Consider the following 22,499-nt stretch of genomic DNA (forward strand, 5'->3'; position numbering starts at 1 on the left):
AGGTAAAGTAAAGGAAATGTGAAGTATTCTACGCAGTTGTTCAATATGTTTTCTGAGATACGAGAAAAATTATATGGAAGTCTTTTCCAGATATATCGGCTAGTCTTCACTGCAATACGTGAAATGTGAAGCACATAAATATTTTAAAAACTTAGCTTATTAATTAATAGTTACTGAAGAATCTGCAAAAGGTGGGAATATAAGGAGATGTGACCTGCATAAACTGACTAAACCGGAGGTTGTACAGAGTTTCAGGGAAAGCATAAGGGAACAATTGACAGGAATGGGGGAAAGAAATACAGTAGAAGAAGAATGGGTAGCTTTGAGGGATGAAGTAATGGAGGTAACATAGGATCAAGTAGGTAAAAAGACGAGGGCTGGTAGAAATCCTTGGGGAACAGAAGAAATATTGAATTTAGTCGATGAAAGGAGAAAATATAAAAATGCAGCAAATAAAGCAGGCAAAAAAGAATACGAAAGTCTCAAAAATAAGATCGATAGGAAGTGCAAAATGGCAGGGATGGCTAGAGGACAAATGTAGAGGCTTATCTCACTAGGGGTGAGATAGACACTGCCTACAGGAAAATTAAGGAGACCTTTGGAGAAGAGAGAACCACTTCTATGAATATCAAGAGCTCAAATGGAAACACAGTTCTAAGCAAAGAAGGGAAAGCAAAGCAGAAAGGTGGAAGGAGTATATATAGGGTCTATACAGGGGCGATGTTCTTGAGGACAATATTATGGACATGGAAGAGGATGTAGATGAAGATGAAGAGGGAGATAAGATACTGCGTGAAGAGTTTGACAGAGCACTGAAAGACCTAAGTCGAAACAAGGCCCCGGGGCCGGCCAGGGTGACCGAACGGTTCTAGGCTTTACAGTCTGGAACCGCACGACCGCTATGGTCGCAGAATCGAATCCTGCCTCGGGCATGGTTGTGTGTTGTCCTTAGGTTAGTTAGGTTTAAGTAGTTCTAAGTTCTAGGGGACTGATGACCTCAGAAGTTAAGTCCCATAGTGCTCAAAGCCATTTGAACCATTTTGAACCAAGGCCACGGGAGTAGACAACTTTCCAGTAGAGTTACTGACAGCCTTGGTAGAGCCAGTCCTGACAAAACTCTACCATCTGATGAGCAAGATGTACGAGACAGGTGAAATACCATCAGACTTCAAGAAGAATATAATAATTCCAATTCCAAAGAAAGCAGGTGTTGACAGATGTGAAAATTGCCGAACTATCAGCTTAATAAGTCACGGCTGCAAAGTACTAACACGAATTCTCTGCAGACGAATGGAAAAACTGGTAGATTCCAACCTCGGAGAAGATCAGTTTGATTTCTATAGAAATGTTGGAACATCGGGGGCAATCTGACCCTGCGAATTATCTTAGAAGATAGATTAAGTAAAGGCAAACCTACGTTTCTAGCATTTGTAGACTTAAAGAAAGCTTTTGACAATGTTGACTGAAATACTCTCTTTCAAATCCTGAAGGTGGCAGGGGTAAAGTACACGGAGCGCAAGGTTATTTACAATTAGTACCGAAAGCAGATGGCAGTTACAAGAGTCGGAGGACATGAAAGGGAAGCAGTGGTTGGGAAGGGAGTAAGACAGGGTTATAGCCTCTCCCCGATGTTATTCAATCTGTATATTGAGCAAGCAGTAAAGGAAACAAAAGAAAAATTCGGAGTAGGTATTAAAATCCATGGACAAGAAATAAAAGCTTTGAGGGTGGCCGATGACATTGTAGTTCTGCCAGAGACAGCAAAGGAGTTGGAAGAGCAGTTGAACAGAATGGACAGTGTCTTGAAAGAAGGAGATAAGATGAACATCAACAAAAGCAAAACGAGGCTAATGGAATGTAGTCGAATTAAGTCGGGTGAACCTGAGGGAATTGGATTAGGAAATGAGACGCTTAAAGTAATAGATGAGTTTAGCTATTTGGGGAGCAAAATAATTGATGATGGTCGAAGTAGAGAGGATATAAAATGTAGACTGGCAATTACACGGAAAGCGTTTCTGAAGAAGAGAAATTTGTTAACATTGAGTATAGATTTCAGCGTCAGGTCGTCGTTTCTAAAAGTATTTGTATGGAGTGTAGTCATGTATGGAAGTGAAACATGGACGATAAATAATTTGGACAAGAAGAGAATAGAAGCTTTCGAAATGTGGCGCTACAGAACAATACTGAAGATTAGATGGGTACATAACATAACTAATTGTGAGGTATTGAATAGACTTGGGACAAGAGGACTTGGGACAAGAAGAGATCGGTTGGTAGGACACGTTTTGAGGCATCAAGGGATCACCAACTTAGTATTGGAGGGCAGCGTGGAGGGTAAAAATCGTAGAGGGAGACCAAGAGCTGAAAACACTAAACAGATTCAGAAGTATGTAGGTTGCAGTAGTTACTGGGAGATGAAGAAGCTTGCAGAGGATAGAGAAGCATGGAGAGCTGCATCAAACCAAACATTGTTATATACAGGAAGATAAGGCAGAGAGTGTGTTACTGTGAACAGTTCAGTGATAGGGTTGTCCTTATCAGAATCGACAGCAAACAGACACCGACAGCGATAGTTCAGGTATACATGCTGACGTCGCAGTCTGAATGTGAAGAGAGAGAAAAAGCATATGATGATTTTAAAAATAAATGCGGTGTGGCTACGGCCTCCCGTCAGGTAGGCTGTTCGCCTGGTGCAAGTCTTTCGAGTTGACGTCACGGCGGCGACTTGCGTCGCGGGGGGGATGAAATGAACCACACAACACCCAGTTCCTGAGAGGAGAAAATCTCCGACGCAGTGGGAAATCGAACCCGGGCAGTTAGGCATGACATTCTGTCGCGTTGACCACTCAGCTACCAGGGGTGGACATGATGATATCAAAAGGGTTATACAGTACGTAAAGGGAGACGAAAATGTAACAGTCATGGGACACTGGAATGCAGTTGTATGGGAAGGAGTAGAAGAAAGGGTTATAGGAGGATATGGGCTTGGGACAATGAATAAGAGAGAGAAAGAGTAATTGAGTTCTGAAACAAGTTTCAGCAAGTAATAGCGAATACTCTGTTCAAGAACCACAAGAGGAGGGGGTATACTTGGAATAGGCCGGGTTATACGGGAACGTTTCAGTTATATTACATCATGGTCAGAAAGAGATTCCGAAATCAGATACAGACTCAGATCACAATATTGTACTGATGAAGAGTAGGATGAAGTTTAAGACATTAGTAAGGAGGAATCAATACGCAAAGAAGTGGGTACGGAAGTACTAAGGAATGACGAGATACGCTTGAAGTTCTCTAAAGCTTTAGATACAGCAATAAGGAATAGCTCAATAGGCAGTACAGCTGAAGAGGAATGGACATCTCTAAAAAGGGCCATCACAGAAGTTGGAAAGGAAAACATAGGTCAAAAGAAGTTAACTCCGAAGAAACAAAGGGTAGCAGAAGAGATACTTCAGTTGATTGTTCAAAGGAGGAAGCACAAACATGTTCCCGGAAACTCTGGAATATAGAAATACAAGACGATGAGGAATGAAATAAATAGGAAGTGCAGCGAAGCTAAGACCGAATGGCTGCAGGAAAAATGTGAAGTCATCTAAAAAGGGATGACTGTCGGAAGGACGGACTCAGCATACAGGAAAGTCAAAACAACATTCGGTGACATTAAAAGCAAGGGCGGTAACATTAAGAGTGCAACGGGAATTCCACTGTTAAATGCAGAGGAGGGAGCGGATAGATGGAGAGATCACACTAAGGCCTCTATGAGGGGAATATTTGTATGATATGATAGAAGAAGAAACATGAGTCGATTTATAAGAGGTAAAGGATCCAGTGTTTGAATCAGAATTTAAAAGAGCTTTGGAGTATTTAAGATCAAATAAGACGGAAGGGACAGATAACATTTCGTCAGAATTTCTAAAGTCATTGGAGGAAGTAGCAACAAACCGACTATTCACGTTGGTGTGTAGACTGTATGAATCTGGCGACTTTCAGAAAAATATCATCATAGAATTCCGAAGAACGCAAGAGCTGATAAGTGCGATAATTATCCCACAATCAGCTTAATAGATCATTCATCCAAGTTGCTGACAATAATAATATATAGAGGAATGAAATTGGATTAACATGCTTTTTGACAGAACGTAGTGCAATGATGCGGGAGACCCGCACCGCCGTACTAGACAAGGTCGTAATGGAAGTGGATTGCCGTTGCCTTCCTCCGACCGTAATGGGGAGGAACGGTGATGATGACGAAAACAACACAACAACAGCCAGTCATCTCGGGGCAAGTGAAAATCCCTGACCCCGCCCAGAATCGAACACGGGACCCCGGGCTCCGGAAGCGAGAACGCTACCCCTGCACCACTTGGTGCGGACCTAAAGAAGAATGGAAAAGAAAACTGAGGATCTGTTAAATGACGATCAGTTTGGTTTTATTAAAGGTAAAGGTACGAGAGAGGCTATTCAGAGGTTGCAGTTGATAAGGAAGCAAGACTAAAGAAAAGTCAAAGCGCGTTCGTAAGATGTTGGAAAAGAGCTTTCGACAATGTAAAATGGTGCAAGATGTTCGAAATTCTCCGAAACATAGGGCAAACTATAGGGAGAGACGGGATGTGTACAATATGTACAAGGCCAAGAGTGAATGATAAACAGTGGACGACTAAGAACGAAGTGCTAGTATTAAAAAGGGTGTAAGACAGGGATGTAGTCTTTCACCCCTATTGTTCAATCCGTACATCGAAGACGCAATGATGGAAATAAAAGAAAGGTTCAGGAGTGGGATTAAAATTCAGTGTGAAAGCATATCAACGCTACGATTCGCAGACGACTTTGCTATTCTGAGTGAAAGTGAAGAACAATTATATGATCTACTGTCTGGAATGAACAGTGTAATGGGAACAGAATATGGAATAAGAGTAAATAAAAGAAAGACGAAACTAATGAGAAGTAACAGAAATTAAACAGCCAGAATCGCAACATAATTACAGATGTTCATGAAGTAGATGAAGTTAAGGAATTCTACTACCTAGGCAGCAAAATAACCAGTGACGCACCGAGCAATGAGGACATAAAAAGCAGACTTTCACTGGCAAAAAGGGCTTTCCTGGCCAAGAGAAGTCTACTAGTATCAGACATAGGCCTTAATTTGAGGAAGAAATTTCTGAGAATGTACTTTCGGATCACAGCATTGTATGGTAGTGAAACATGGACCGCAGGGAAACCGGTATAGAAGAGAATCGAAGCATTTGAGATGTGGTGTTAAGACGAGTGTTGAAAATTAGGGAGACTGATAAGGTAATGAATGAGGAGGTTCTACGAAGAGTCAGAGAGGAAAGGAATATGTGGAAACACTGACAAGGAGAAGAGATAGGAAGATGCGACATATGTTAAGACATGAGGGTATGACTTCTATGGTACTAGAGGGAGCTATAGACGGTAAAAACTGTAGAGGAAGACAGATATTGGAATACATCTAGCAAATGATTGAGGACGTAGGTTGTAAGTGCTACTCTGAGATGAAGAGATTGGCACAGGAGAGGAATTAGTGGCGGGCTGCATGAAATCAGTCAGAAGACTGATGACTCAAAAAAAAAAAAAAAAAAGTAAGCCGTCTTCTGCTTCGGCATGCTATTTTGTTTGGCAGTTGTGTTTTGGTATGGAAGATTTAATTTTTTTTTTTCGAAATTGTCGCTCATGGAAGCAGGTTTTTACAATTTCTGTTCCCTGTGTGCTAACTTTGTCACAATAGTTTCAAGGCATTTCATGTACGCCTAACTTACTAAGCTTCTCATGTCGACAGTTAATGTATTGTTGCTAGTGAAAAAATTTTTTTATATTGTGTCCCAGTGAACCAATATATCAGTAAGTTTTTACTGTGTTGTAGATATTATTGAAATAGATATTTATTGGGATTGAGCAAGTTGTTAATTATAATAGCAGACAGAGATTATAGTAAGGATTCATAACTGTGCTGCGTGATGGCTTGAGCGACGACCAGGGGGGCTTCGGTCGGAGGAGGTCTTCTTCGCCGAGAACATGCCCGACTGCGCAACACCAGGTCGCCGGCGGTGGGTCTGCGTGCAGTTGTTACGCACAGTTACAGGGTCCGTCTGCAGAGCCACGGAAAGCTCTTTCTCTGCCAGTGTGTCTTCAGAGACGTGCATCGGCGAGAAGCCATCCACTGTTATTATCGTCCTGTTTGTGGGAAACAAATGGTGTTAGCTATCAGGATACTGTAGTGGAACCAAGTGAAAAATTACTTTGTGAACTTATCTCATACTACTGCCTCGTATAACGAGTGAAGGAACAACGACATAACAGATATACCAGCATCAAAATGGTTCAAATGGCTCTGAGCACTATGGGATTTTAACATCTATGGTCATCAGTCCCCTAGAACTTATAACTACTTAAACTTAACTAATCCTAAAAACATCACACAACACCCAGCCCTCACGAGGCAAAGAAAATCCTTGACCCCGCCGGGAATCGAACCCGGGAAACCGAGCGTGAGGACCGAGAACGCTACCGCACGACCACCAGATGCGGGCATTCCAACATCACTCCCATTTATATACAGGTTACTTATGGCGCTCATAGTTACACTAAAGTGACAGAAATCATGGGATACCTCCCAGTGTTGTGTCAGACCTCTTTTTGCGAAGGGTAGTGCAGCAACTCGAAATGTAATAGACCCAATATGTCGCCGAAAGTTATGACGGATCTTTTACGTGGGATATATTTATTTTATTTTTTGCTAGATGTTTTCGTTAAATAGCTGAATAAATTATAATTGGGAATAATTTAATTAAGCAGAGTAGAGAAGATAAAGTCAAAGAGATGTTCACTGGGTGGACATTGTCGTAAAGTAACGTCATTGCGTTGTTCGGTTGTTAAAACAAGTCGTTTGTGTTCCTTTCTGCTGTTCGGTCGTGCGAGTATCTGAAAGGAATCAATTCGGGGATTCGAATAAACTTTCACATAATAGTTACGATCCAATGTTCCGACGAAAGGGGTTAACGTCAGTGTTAATCTGAATTGTGGGCGACAAGATAAGTTTTGACAGATACGTGTAAAAGGACGTAACGAAAGTTGTTTTCATATAATCCTCGAACGTGACTATTTAATTAACGATTGCGGGCTCATTAAAAGCTATTATGTCATGTTTAGGATCAATTCCTCTTTCCTCCTGGATAGTGATCATTCATTAACATTTACGTCAAAAGAAAAAGGATTATTAATAAAAGTGATGTTAAATGACAATTACATGTTATTCCGTTAGTTTGGAACCGACGTAATATCTCTGAAATGACATTGATATATAATTTGTGTTAAATACTGAACTGAGATAGGAAGTAAATTGAAATTAGTGAACATTTGATACTGAGACTATAGAAGCAGAAGCGCTTAAGGCAAAATAGGTACGAACTTTAACTCAATAGTCGACATTATGTATTGCAAAGACATTAGCATTTCATACTTATTTTGACGACGCGCTGTTAAAACAGAGGAACGTTGAGTCTCTGAACGAGTAATAAAATTAAATCTAAAACCATAATTAATAACGGCGAACTCCACTGTATTGCGTGTCGTCATCGGGCAATAACTGCTCAACCCTGGAGACTTGTGTGGTGAAATTAGCAGTCGGGCATATAAAACAAACTTAAAAATCTATTCAAGCTACAGCAGAGTCGGCACAACACGACGTGGGCAATTATAAAGTCCCCTGTAGAAATATTGAGCCATGCTGCCTCTATAACTGTCCATAATTGCAAGAGCATTAGCGTTGGAGGGGTTTTTGTACGACCTGACCTCTTGATTACATCCCATAAATGCTCGATAGGAATCATGTCGGGCGGTCTGGGTGGCCAATTCATTCGCTCGAGATATCCAGAACTTTTTTAAAAACTAATCGGAAACAACTGAAACGTTGTGCATGACATGGTTGTTATTCATAAAAATTCCATCGTTGTCTGGGAACATGAAGTCCATAATTGTCTGCTAATATTCATTTCTAGTCAATAATCGTTTTATTTGTACCAGACGCCGCAGTACATCCCATGTAAACATTGCCTCACACTGTTATGGAGCCAGCACCAGTTTACGCAGTGCACTGTTGACGACTTGGGTCCATGGCTTCGTGGGGCCCGCGCCACACTCAAAACCTACCGTCAGCTCTTAGTAGCTGAAATATGGAGTCATCTGACCAGGCTATGGTTTTCCTGATCTAGGGTACAACCGATATGGTCACAAACCCGGGAGAGTGACTGCAGGCGATTCCGTGCTGTCAGTAAAGGTACACGCGTCGGTCGCCTGCTGCCCTAGTCCATTAACGCCCAGTTCACCGAACTGTCCTGATGGATACGTTCCTTGTACGTCCGACACTGATTTCTACTATTATTTCACGCAATGTTGCTGGTCTGTTAGCACTGACAACTCTACGCAGTCACCGCTTCTCTCGGTCGTGGTGAGAGGTAATGCCTGAAATTTGGTATTCTCTGCTCTGTCTTGACAGTGTGTATCTCGGAATGTTGAATTCCCTAACTATTTCCGAAATGGAATGTCCCATGCGTCCAACTACCATTCCGCGTCTGAAGTGTGTTAACTCCCTTGATGCGGCCGTAATCTTCTCGGAAACCTTTTCACACGAATCACATGAGTACAAATGACAGCTCCGCCAATGCACTGCCCTTTTACGCATTATGTACGCGATACTATCTTCATCTGCACATGTGCATATCGTTGTATCATGACTTCTGGTACCTCAGTGTATTCGCCCACTAACTAGTGTACGGCAGCGCCACTCGCTTAGTTAACGTCTGTTCACTGATATGGGTCAGTGCTAATTTGGCATTCGTAAGTACTGCTAGAGCTGTTTGCTGTAATTTGGTGCGTTGTGTTTTATACCTCACCGTAGTGTGTTTGATTATAAGTCATGAGCCATCAAAACGCTATCAAATGGTAAGCATATCGTCGAGCATTCTCACAAGCACAATCAATTCACTGATACTGTTATAGAAGGTTGCGCAGAATGGCGCCACTTGGAGGAAATTGGTGACTTTCGTAAATTGCAGAAATCAATTCCTTGGTCAACATTAGTTTATTAGATTTGATGACCGATTTCCGATTTGCAGACGTCATCAGATCCAATGAATACAGCAGTGGCATGCAGGCACCTGTCCATTTTAGCGAACTACAGAGGACACTGTGTATTGTCACTGAGCTCTGTTATGATCCAGCTTGCTTACTCATAACTCATGTCAGTGATATCCGTTCCCGTTGTTGGCTAACTTGGTAGATTTTTAAAATTACTAACATTTGCTTTCAAGTGCGTATTTTAGGTGTTTCATAAATGCTTAATGGCCGAAATCTCCATTAACAACAAATAAAAAGATTGTATAAAATTAGCCAAGTGTGATGCGTATATTTCAGAAAATTCATGTTGGTTCGACAGCAAAACTGATTATGATCAAACTGTTCACTTTGCAATTCGTGGTAGACAGTGTAGAAGGGAAAATCGTAGGTAATCACGTTCAGATAAAGAAAGATAGTGTAGCTCTAACCGTTTTGTAAAATGTTCAGGCAATTCTATTTAGTTTGAAGGATACAACAAGTTACCGGGAATTTAGGGTAGTTTACCTTAAAGAGCGTTGCTCAAGGACAAGATAGATTTGGAACTTCTTCATTGGCAAAGAACAGGAGCCTTTAAAGGATTTCCTCGAAACGTGTATGTGAAAAATCAACATTTAGACAAAAATTCCACTAAGGTGTACTGGTACATATGAGAATACAGGGATTATCAGAGAGCATAAAAACAACGCTGGCGAGTTTTAAATTGTTAGACGTAGTGCAACGAATTTTTAGTTAACAAACTTAAAAAGGTGACGAATGAGATGGAAATCACAGGCAACGAAAGCGGAAATGATACAATCGATCGAGTTGGCAAAAAATGTATAATTAACATAGTTAAGACTTTTATATAGACATCTCACTATGCAAGATTTGGGCAATCCGAAAGACGTAGTTCTGTGGAAAGGAGTAGAAAATAGCTATTTCAGGGAACCAAAAAAGATGAAGAGAACCATTAGTAGACGAAGAAATTGAAAAAAAATATGGCAAATTGAGGTTTTATTAATTGTGAGAAAAAGAATATTAAGAACAAGAAAAAGTAGAAGAAAAGAACGAACAGATTAAATAGTAAGAACGGAAATGACAGTGCTAATTCACTGAACTGATAGCTACGAAATAAGAATAGTGAGGTTTAGCAGTCAATGACGTGTTTAAAAGTGGGGACTCTGCTGAGAACAAGTGTTTGATTTGAACAAGGCTATAAGAACATAGTACCGTAAACTCTGCTGGCAATTTAAATTTAGCAGTAAGACAGACAGCATATAGTTAAATTCTACTTGTGGATCGTACAAGCTATAGTAAGAAGAAATGATTCTCCTGCTCGATCAGGAATTCATCAAGTCCTGAACATCGCTCTGCTTTCCAAAGATAAAGCCCACCAACTAGATGATGGAATACTTTCCTGAGTCCACGAACTCATATTCTGCTAATTTACAGACTTCTCGCATAAAAATCTCTAACATTCGTGGTTTTGACTGACTTGACGAACTCATACAACCTACTGACACCGACCAGTATGGCCACCGTCCATAAATAGCCTTGCATCCATCGAGAAACTCACAAAAAGCAAAATGCATTTACTGTACGTATTATTATAAAACTATACACATTAACAGTTAAACAATTCGTACCTACGCACTTATAAGTTTGACATTCTGAAATATGAGTATTGGACTGATCTTTATAGATAAATCTTTCACGATATCTATCATGGGTTACGCGACCAAACAGAATTAGAATTTCACTACGATATAAGGGACGAGACTCTGGGGTAGCCTCTATGTGAGGTACTTGTATCTCACTATAATGAGGTGTTCGCAATTATTATTATTCGTGAGTAACTATTTGAAACTTAGAAGAGCTGTACATTTATATTTTAAATTATCTTATAGCTAAAGGCGTTTTTTAATATCAAGATCAACATTATGGCTCATTATTAAAATCTGTTTATAAAAAGTGGATTTTCGATATGCTGTTCAAGCTTTTGTTTATTGTAGTCGCTTAAAGTGTTTTGAAGACAAAAGGTACTTCAACATCTTCCATATTCTCTAAAGTGGGCCTTTAAACGTGGTTCCTCACCTCGCTATTCTCAGTTTCTCGTTAGTGTAGTGTCAATGGTGTTATGAAGTTCTATTAGTACTAATTCTTTCACGCAGTGGCTGTGAAATGATCTGCAACCTTTCAGCTACATCATAGGGGCTACACACACCACATACCTACTTGCAAAGGCCACTTCCGGGGAAAACCACTCACAGTAATCAGTTTACCCTCTGCATTTCTGAGCAGAGCATTACTTCCCGCCAATAACAAGGGTCATGTGTGCGCCGACATTAGTCCGCCCCTTCTGCCAACAGTAAGTGTTTAACGAAACAACTATGGTGGATAGGGTCTCCTTTTACCGTAGGCATGTCTACCAAATGTAATATAACAACGGTATTACATCCATACTGAAGACTAAACAATGAAACGAGTGAAATGAACGGCTAAATCTGGAGAAATACTACCAAATAACGTCCTATTAAAAATTTACTTCCATTCTGAGAGTTCCCATCACTTGCTTGATACGATCACACATGAATTTTAAAATTTCCCTGGTGATCAGCATGTTGAAACAAATGTCGATCTCGCAGCTGGTCGTCGTTTAATTCATCGCACTATATTTCTAGTCGGCACCTGCCAGTCATCTTCAGGTGGGCAATCGAAGACTTGCTCAGCTCCGTTCCGCTACGTATAGCGCGCTGCAAGTATTCCGCGCATGCGTCCAACTTCAAGTTGACAGACGGACCACATTTCTCGACAACGGCTCCCTCGTTGGTGGAACCGCGGAACTGAGCTGTCCTCTGTGATATCGCTCGCCGCGGCCTTTGGCAAACTCTGTCATCTTCGACTAGAACAAATAGTGGTGATGATGAGGTTCAATTGGCAGCCCCTATCAAGGTTCATTTGATCTTCCGCCAGGTGTATTTGCACGGATTCTTTTTATGGAGGATTTCGAGGAGAGAGCGCTTGAATCAAGTCTCCTTAAGCCAACGGAATTTTGAAGATATGTGGATGATTCTTTCACAGAGCGGCCTCGTGCAGAAGATTAATTGATGAGGTTCTTCACCACCACATCTCCATTTACGACGACATTCGGTTGGCAATGAGAATAGAGAAACATGGTCACCTGCTTTTCTTGGATATCTTAGTCGGAGGAAAGGGTGAATGCTTTCTGAGGCATTCAGTTTATCGTAAGGTCACTCACACTCAAACTGTCAGTGTCCTTAAAACACTCCTACATAGAGCTCACAGATCTAGATAATTTACCTAAAGAGGACGCCTACCTAAAGACAGTGATCAGAAGAAATGGATATTCCACCCAGCAGGGCACTGTCAGTAGAAACCAAGAATCAGGAAGTGGATAACTAGGAGGACAAGCCGGCAAAATGTTTAGCTTTTCTTCCTTTTGTGGACAACATATCTTTTAAAACAACAAGAATAGTCTGTATATTTCAGGTGAAAGTGATTTTCCATCCACCATCTCAGTTTTTAGACCTTTTGGGATCAGTGAAGGACGACTTGTTATTGCGGAAAGCCTATTTACAAAATACTTTGTCAATGTAGTATGGCTTACAAGGGAGAAACCACACGCACTGTGAAAGAACGCTGCACTGAACATCAACGTTACACAAGCGTTTTGCTACCAAGCAATTCTGCTATTACAGAATATTGTATTGTCTGTGGTCATGCTATGGAATACGATGTAACTACGGTTCTGATCACAGCAAAATCTTTTTGGGACTCCACTATTAAAGTATCCGTCGAAATACGTCTGGCGAAAAATTTGATGTAGCATGGTAGAGGCTACCAGTGGAACTCCATCACCTCCATGGTTTGTTCTATTCGAAGATTACACAATGCGACAACGACAGCGGTGAGTGGTAAGGTAGAGTGCAGTTGAGTTCGGCGGTCCCACCAGCGAAGGCGTTGCCACAGGGAAGACTGGTCCACCTGTCAACTGGAATTTTGACGAATGCATGGAATACTCTCAGCACGATATGTGTGATGAAACGGAGCACGTCTTCGTCAATCTTCGATGGTTTCCCTGAAGATGACTCGCAGGTGCCCAATCGAAATATCGTGTGATGAATTAAACGACGACCGCCTGGAAGCCCGTTTATGATCTAGATCTGTGCACGACTGAATTTGTTTTCAAATATGCTTTGATTTTAATGCTATTAAAATCAGTATTTTGCGATGAAGAACAGTTGAGTGGCACGTATATTAACATCATGATCGTTTTAAATGTAGCGAAAGATTTTGACCAGTCAAAAGACTTTTTAGTATTTCCTTGAGTTCATGCAACGTTTTTACATGGCTTGCTACCTTCACAATAAGACATTATCTTTTTAACTTCTTACGTCCACATCAGCATCTGCACCCATATTATTTAGATTTTGAAGAGTATCGAAAACTCGTAAGTTACGACATTGTTGCCTCAGAGGGGCCAATCGCGGCTTACCGACCATCGTGTCATCCTAATCCAACGGCGCCATTTAGATGTAGTATGTAGGTGCATGGGGTCACCACATCGCCCTCCGTACCGCTACTTCTCATTAAAATAACTACTCAGTTGCCATCGTATGGATAAATAAACCCCACTCCCGTCCTTAAACTAGGGAAAAGCCCTGGCAGTACCGGGAGACGAATCCGAGTGCCCCTGGGCAGTCAGCCACTCAGCTACGTGGGCGAACGTGAAGCGCATGACAGAGATTAACTGGTGTTGTATTTTAAATGTTAGAGTTTTTTCCATTATGGAGCGCAGCACGATTGTATGTTTAAATACCTATGTGTTCGCTCCAATTAATCTAATCTTCTTTTAGCCATTCCTACGGGATCTATAGACAAGCAGACGATGTACATTGCTAGATGCTTCACTTAATACTGTTTCTTAATACTTTCTTAACTAGGGCTCAGCGGAATAACTTGTGTTATCCTCAAGCGTCTGCCAATTCAGGTTTATGAGTATTTCCATGACATCCTCCCGTGAGTGAAACAATTTGTGCAAAGAAGGCGGTGTTTTCCACATTTGCTACTAATTTAGTCTACTATTTGTTTCAGCTTCCTAGGCCATTCTCAAGTGATATTGTGGATTTGTACAAAATAGAGTATATATTCTCTCCACAACAGAAGCGTAACGCTGTGAATGTAAACTATTTTAAGTACACTTACCTGCAAAAGGAAACTACGCCTTACATATAGAAATGATAGCAGTTTTCAATTTGTGTTTTCTGTTAATCTAATTTCACAAATGCTGTCTGGTCAATTTGACACATTGACAGCTTAACATTTGCAAAGATATTATATTGATCGAAAAGTAAATATGAGTATGGAATACATGGAATAATAATTTCAATTGCTGTGAGTGTATTTTTATGTGCGTAGTAGAGGGAGGAAAAGTCCGGATATATGTGGGAAGGACTCATACACCCAGAGTCCCGCATAAACTCAATTACGTATGTAGATAGTTCATACATGCTGGAAATAGAGGCTTAAATCGTTTACACCGCCAAGAGACCATAGACCATAGTTTGTGACATAAATTTCAACATGATAAGTCTACCTGTTCAAGAGAAAAAGATGCCTTAACAGTCAGACAGACAGACAGATGACACAACAAAAAGTTATTTATTTCGTATGATATAATTACAAAATAAGAGTAGCAACGTACATGATATAAATGACCATATATTTTGAGTTCATGACTTATAAGTTTAAGGTTTTTACACATAAATCTCAACTTGATACATCTCCTGTTCCTGAGAAAATGAGATCTTAACAGGTGGATGGAGAGACAAACAGTCGACTAAGAAAAGACGAAAACAAACTTTTTTCGTCACTTATAATTACAAATTAGCAGTTTTAATATTTTTCCTTAACTTGTATTGTGTCAATGTGATTCTTGGCAAATTTAATTATGATCATTGGGAAATTCTTTTGATGACTGAGTTTGCAGCTATCAATGTATGTGACATAAATAACAGTATCTTTTGATTGCATTTTCTTTGACATTTAAACTTTCTGCACTGCCAACTGAATGTAGCCCTTAGTATGTGACATGAACTTAAACTTGATATCTCTGTCCACTCACGAGAAAAATGGTTTCTAACAGTCAAACAGAAAGACAAATGGAAAACAAAGTGATCCTACAATGGTTTGTTGTGTGGAAAAACAGTATGAAATAAAGTAGTATGAAATAATGAAATGAAAATAAATATTAAAATTCAGAATGAGGTGAAATTAAATATTAAATTTCATTTTGTTCTATAGATGATCTTTTATTGGTCATTATCAGCACATAACTGAAATACTGAGAAATTTTTTGTTCTGAAGATCTGTTTGCTCATTGAGAAGTGTGTCCAATTGACTTTTAATTGACTGAAAATTTCTATGGCTTATAAGGTATTCATTTCCTTCCTTTTCCTAGCATAATACAAAATTTGGAGATTGTCATTAATTTTTTAGATGTATGTTAGTTGTTTACGAAATTTAGTCTAATGGGACATTCTATGTGCTCTTTGGAAAGTATCTGATGGATACTTAGTCACAATCATCACATCCAACTTTGTAGATCCCTGACATATTAAATGGTTCTGTTTTACTGACAGTGTGTTTTATAATAGTATGAATATCGTTTTCACCTTGCAATCGAATTTTGATATTTGTATTTTCAAACGTTTTGCCTATTTTATTAGACATGATTCCATAGTATAGTAGAGCTATGAATTTAGGTTTTGTTTGGCTTCCTTCCTTTTAGAGTAATTTCGTTTGCATCTCATTTTTTGCTGAACTTTCTTTAATTATTTGTGCTTTGAAATTATTTACTTTGGCTAAATTTTCTAGTATTGCTAATTCTTTGTTGATCGCATCTTCTTCAAGTTGAACATATACTAATCTCTGTATCATTAAGTGTAAATAAGCGGTTTATGGATTTCTGGGTAGCATGGTTCGTTACTGATTAATATGAAAGTATTGTGTGGATTTGGAAAAATTCCGAAGTTTTGCACTGAATTTTCTTTCTTTATGGCAGTATCTATGAAGATTTTTTTCAGTTACATTGGAGAATTTCATTTTATCATGCATACTATTCACTTGTGAATGCATGATAGCTATGTTATCAATGTAATGTTTGTAATAAACAATTTTGTCTATTGCCTGTTTAAATTTTTCTAAAAACTTTATTTCAAAAGGGTTAATGAACAAGTCACCTAGATTCCTGCAATGAACTTACCTGTATCTGAACTATTTGGTTGGAGGCATACATCATCTTAAAAGTGAAAAAAGTGATGTGAAAGAGTGATTTCTAATATTGGAATAAGGTAAGAGGTTTCAGCAGGAATTAATTTCTTGTATTTAATTAACTTATTTTCAGTCTTATCCACAGTTTCTTTAATGTTGTTTAAAGGTTAGCGATATCAAAAGAAAACACATAAACATATTTTATGCCTAATGTATCATGTGTATTTAATTTCTAGTTAATATTTTGCATTGTATCTTTGTTGGGTCTCTTTTGGTGACTATCTTCTTCACTGTGTTTTATTTTTGCTGAAATGGTTTTAGAGATTCTAGAAGTAATACAACAAGGACTGTGCCATAACTAGGGCTATTTTTCTAATAACTATTAAATTTTTAACCATACTACTTTTTGTATTATAAGGTATATTAAATTTTAATTCTTTACTCAAGACATCCAGCTCTGCTTGTTGCTGTAGTTTTTGTTGTTGTGGTATTCAGTCCAGAGGCTGATTTGATGCAGTTCTCCATGCGACTCTATCTTGTGCAAGTCTATTCATCTCCAAGTAATTACTGCAACCTAGATCCATCTGAATTTGTTTAGTGTATTGATCTCTTGGTCACCCTATACGATTTTTACCCTCTACGCTGCCCTCCAATACTAAACTGGCGATCCCTTGCCTCACAACATGTCCTACCAACCGATCCCTTCTTCTGGTGAAGTTGTGGCACAAACGTCTCCTCTCCCCAATCCTATTCAATACTTCCTCATTAGTTATGTGAACTACCCATCTAATTTTCAGCATTCTTCTGTAGCACCACTTTTCGAAAGCTTCTATTCTCTTCTTGTCTAAACCATTTATCGTCCATGTTTCACTTCCATAGATGGCTATGCTCCATACAAATATTTTCTGAAAAGACTTTGTGATCCTTAAATCTATACTCGATGTTAACAAATTTCTCTTCTTCATAAACACTTTCCTAGCCATTGACAGTCTACATTTTATATATTCTCTACTTCGACCATCATGTTATTTTGCTTCCCAAATAGAAAAAATCATTTGCTACTTTATGTGTCCCATTTCGTAACATAATTCCTTCAGCATTATCTCATTTCATTTGACTACATTGCATTATCCTCATTTTGCTTTCGTTGATGTTCATCATCTTATACCCTCATTTCAAGACACTGTCCATTCCATCTTTGTTGATACATTGCGGACTGTGGAACAATGGCTGGCATGTATTTCTTGGTGCAATAATTTACCAACAGCCTTATGTATTGTAGAAATTATTTTATGAACTTCTTATGTGCTACCGGTTTTGGCATTACATTGATACCATCTACAGTCTCCTCACGTTATAGTCATAAAATCGGTATACGTGGAAGGCGCCATATAACTGGATCTGTGAATCAAATCGCTATGCAACAGACTAGCCACCAAGAGCTGTTGCATAGCGATCTGATTCACGGATCCGGTTATATGGCTCCTTCCGTGTAGAATGATTTTATGATTATGACATATGGGGCCTAAAATTGGCATCATTGTAATATCAAAACTGGTAGCACGTAAGAAGTTCATTAATTAAATTTCTAAAATACGTATGGCTGATGGTAAATTATTGCATCATGAAAAACTGTCCATTCCTTTCAGCTGCACTTCCAGGTCCTTTGTTGTCTCTGACAGACTTACAATGTCATCATTGGCTAGTATCAAAGTTTTTATTTCTTCTCCATGGGTTTTAATTCCTATTCCAAATATTTCTTTTGTTTCCTTTACTGCTTGCTCAGTATATGATTGAATAACATTGGGGATAGGCTACAACCCTGTCTCACTCCCTTCCAAACCACTGCTTCTCTTTCATGCCTCTCGGGTCTTATAAGTGCCATCTGGTTTCTGTACAAATTTTAAACAGCCTTTTGCTCCCTATATTTTACCCTTGCCACCTTCAGGATTTGAAAGAAGGTATCCCAGTCAACATTATCAAAAGCTTTCTCTAAGTCTACTAATGCTAGAAACGTACGTTTGCCTTTGCTTCATCTATCTTCTAAGATAATTCGCAGGGTCAGTATTGCCTTGCGTGTTCCAACATTTATATGGAATCCAAACTGACCTTCCCCGACGTTGGATTCTACCAGTTTCTCCATTCATCTGCAGAGAATTCTTGTTAGTATTTTGCAGCCATGACTTATTAAACTGATATTACGGAAGATTTTACACCTGTCAACATCTGATTTCTTGAGGATTGAAATTACTAAATTCTTCTTGATGTCTGAGGGTATTTCACCTGTCTCATACATCTTGGTCACCAAATGGTAGAGGTTTGTCAGGGTTGGTTTTCCCAAGTATATCAGTAGTTCTAAAGGAATGTTACCTTCCCCTGGGGCCTATTTTCGTCCTAGGTCTTCCAGTACTCTGTCAAATTCTTCACTCAGTATCATACCTCCCATTTCATCTTCATCTATGTCCTCTTCCATTTTCATTATATTGCCCTCAAGTACATCGCACTTGCATAGACCCTCTAGAAACTCCTTCCACCTTTCTCCTTTCCCTTCTTTGCTTAGAAATGGTTTTCCATCTGAGCTCTTGAAATTCATACAAGTGGTCCTCTTTCCTCTAAAGGTCTCTTTAATTTTCCTGTACTCAGTATCTATCTTACCGCTAGTGATATATGCCTCTACATCCTTACATTTGTCGTCTAGCCATCCCTGCCTACCCATTTTGCACTTTCTGACTTTCTGACGATCTCATTTTTGAGACTTTTGTATTCTTTTTTGCCTGCTTCATTTACTACATTTTTATATTTTCTCCTTTCACCAATTAAATTTAATATCTCTTAGGTTACTCAAGGATTTTTACTAGACATTCTTTTTTATTTACTTTATCCTCTGTTGTTTTCTCTGTTTCATCTCTCAAAGCTACTCATTCTTCTTCTACTGTATTTCTTTCCCCCGTTGTTTTCAATCGTTCCCTCTGATTCCTTCAATTCGTGCAGGCTCCATTTCCTTAAATTCCCACCTTTTTTGCAGTTTTTTCAGTTTTAATCTATAGTTCATAACCAATAGATTGTGGTTAGAATCCACATCTGTCCCTGGAATTATCTTAAATTTAAAACCTGGTTCCTAAATCTCCATCTTACCATTTTATCATCTATCTGAAACCTGCCAGTTTCTCCAGACGTCTTCCAGCTATAAAACCTTCTTTCATGATTCTTAAACCAAGTCTCAGCTATGATTAAGTTATTGTCTGCATAAAATTTTACCAGGCGGCTTCCTCTTTCATTCCTTATGCCATTCCATATTCACCTTCAACATTTCCTTCTCTTCCTTTTCGTACTATCGAATTCCAATCCCCCATGACCATTAAATTTTCATGTCCCTTCACTCTCTGAATAATTTCTTTTATCTCATCATATATTTCTTCAATCTTTTCATCATCTGAGGAGCTGATTGACATACAAACTTGTACTACTGTGTTAGGCGTGGACTTCATGTCTATCTTGGTGACAATAATGCTTTCACTGTGCTGTTCATAGCAGCTTACCTGAGTTCCTATTTTTTTATTCATTATTGAACGTACTCCTGCCTCACTACTGTTTGTTTTTGTTTACAACCCTATATCCACCTGACCAGAAGTCTTGTTCCTCCTGTCACCGAACGTCACTAGTTCCCACTGTATCTAACTTTAATGCATCCATTTCCATTTTCAAATTTTCTGTACAGTAAAGCTGTATGTCTTTGGGGATAATTATGACTGTAGTTTCCCCTTGCTTTCAGCCATACGCAGTACGAGCTCAGCTAGGCCATTTGGTTAATGTTACAAGGCCAGATCACTCAAACATCCAGACTGTTGCCCCTGCAACTACTGAAAAGGCTGTTGCTCTCCATCAGGAACCACATGTTTGCTTTTCCTCTCAACAGATACCCCTCTGTTGGGGTTGCTGCTACACTATGCCCATCTGCCATCTGCATCACTGAGGCATGGGAGCCTCCCTACCAACAGCATGGTCCATGGTTCATGGGGGAGGGGGGGAGTGGGAGTTCTGATTGTATGAACTGAATATTTGTCAGATTCTCAATGCATATGAAAAATGTGAAGGTATTGTAGTGCACTAATTCATATTTGCAAGTTCCTTTTATTTTAGCATGCTCTATGAGAGCCAGTTTCATTTCGATACATAACGCATGCTTTCCTATTGCAGGTAAGCATTTAAAATAAGCGTCATTAGATTTCTATTTGTACAGGTAAAATAATATAACCTATTTTGTACAAAACCACAGTATTTCTTATAATGGCCTAGAAAGATGAAATTAGTTGTGAACAAATAACGTTGATCCAGAAAAAGTTGAAAATGTCACCTTATTTTAATAAATTCGTCTCTGTGATGCCTGCTATGAGGAAAAATCTGTTAAACTGATAACTATGATTAATGCACACAATATAAGACAAAATTTGTGTATCCTCATGTATGAGCTGGATAAATGATGGTGTATTTATAGAAAAATTGTAATTACTTTTTCGTTTCTTTGAAACTATCTAAGTCATGTTGCACAGCTAGGAATACTTAATAACATTAGACATGTTACTGAATCACAGCACCCAGTTATTACATAACAACACAAGTTTATGAGTGTTAATTGTCCTAACAATATGCCTGCGTCAAAGATTATAATAAAAGATAAACAATAATTTAGGTATATATTATGAAAAGACAGAAGTTCTTTAGCGTTGCAGAAGAGCAATCAGATGATGGAGGCTACAGCTGAACAGAACGTCTCACCAATGTGTTAATTAGAGCAATACGCAGTGGTATTGGGGCTAGAAGAGGCCATGGTAGGTATTTTGAATCATACAGGTATCATAATGTAAAGATTTAGTGTATACACAATTATGTAACACAAAATAAATAGGTTAGACGTGAACTTCGGTCCTTTTAGAATTCGAGCCTTGTGAAGTTAGATAATATGTACAACTGTTTGTTTCATGTTAGAAACTTATTGACAAAATAATATATGAATGAAATAAAACCAAATTTTGAAATAATTTAAATGCTAAGTAATAAGTAATTTGTTATGATACTAAGCTGCTGAATTTAATAAACACAAGACTAAAGTAATTTCAAATGATATCAAAACCTAATCCCCTGGTGCACACCACATACACTTGAATAATGAGCTCATGAAGATAAGCAATTAATTCTATGATAACTGTCAATTAAGTTAATATTACACAATTAGTAAGTTAATTAGAGTCTATTTCATGTTTTGTGCTAGGGAGGAACTGATGAGGTTAAAGGGGGAAAAGAGTGAAGACAGGTGGGAAGTGGTAGCAAGAAACAGGGGCCACAGAAAGAGAACAGTATCTGACAGTTTCATCATTGGCACAAAGAATAGATTTGCCTTGCAACCTCAGTTAAAAGGCTAAGGTAGATGGAAGTGTAGTCAGCACTCAACAGACTTTCACCAGGAAACCAACTATTTCCAAAGAAGTAGAAAGAAGGAAAGTTCTGTTGAGGTGACAGGTACCAGGTAACAAGTTTTTTCAAGCCCAGTAGATGTCTTAGCCAAGTGATAGATTCTGAAGGATCATCGTGCGAGGGTTTTACAAATTAGGATAATGTTGTGGTAGTGGGTGGAGTGGGAAACAGTATTGATAGGGATCAGGGCTACAATATTCAGTGTGGCCTGGTACAAATAACATCTGCAACGAACTGTATGAATGTTGGCTTGGTTCCTGATTTTTTTGCAATATGATCGGTCTCAACTTAACAGCTCTGTCAAGAAGGTCAATATGGAGCTAGATCAGCGGCTTTGGGTTGCTACTTTGTCAGGCATAAGTTTGGTTCCTGTTGATGGTATTGGTAGGTGGGACTTCACAATAAATGGCCTCCATCTTTGTAGGAAACGGAAGGGTAAATGGGCTGGGATGATCTTTAAGGTGGGAGGGTACAGAAACTCATGGGGGTACCTCTTTTACAGGCTAATGTCAGTGTCCAACAATTCAACACTGATAGAAATTAAATGTAATGAGGAAGTCAGACAGCCAGGTGTTAGAGATGTTAAAATATCACAAGATTCTCATAAAAGTACAGTGAAAAAT

General features: G+C 39.0%; 1 protein-coding gene across 1 annotated transcript in view; it reads right to left on the reverse strand.

Annotated features, from left to right (window-relative positions):
* Positions 1-5,882: 5,882 nt before the first annotated feature.
* LOC126273072 (uncharacterized) overlaps positions 5,883-22,499 on the reverse strand; it is a 102,342-nt gene continuing 85,725 nt past the window's right edge. Inside the window, exon 4 of the mRNA XM_049976483.1 lies at positions 5,883-6,192. Within this exon, the coding sequence (XP_049832440.1) occupies positions 5,958-6,192 (235 nt within the window). The 3' untranslated portion in view covers positions 5,883-5,957. The remainder of the gene's footprint in view (positions 6,193-22,499) is intronic.

Source organism: Schistocerca gregaria, chromosome 5 (assembly GCF_023897955.1).
Source record: "Schistocerca gregaria isolate iqSchGreg1 chromosome 5, iqSchGreg1.2, whole genome shotgun sequence".
NCBI lineage: Eukaryota > Metazoa > Arthropoda > Insecta > Orthoptera > Acrididae > Schistocerca > Schistocerca gregaria.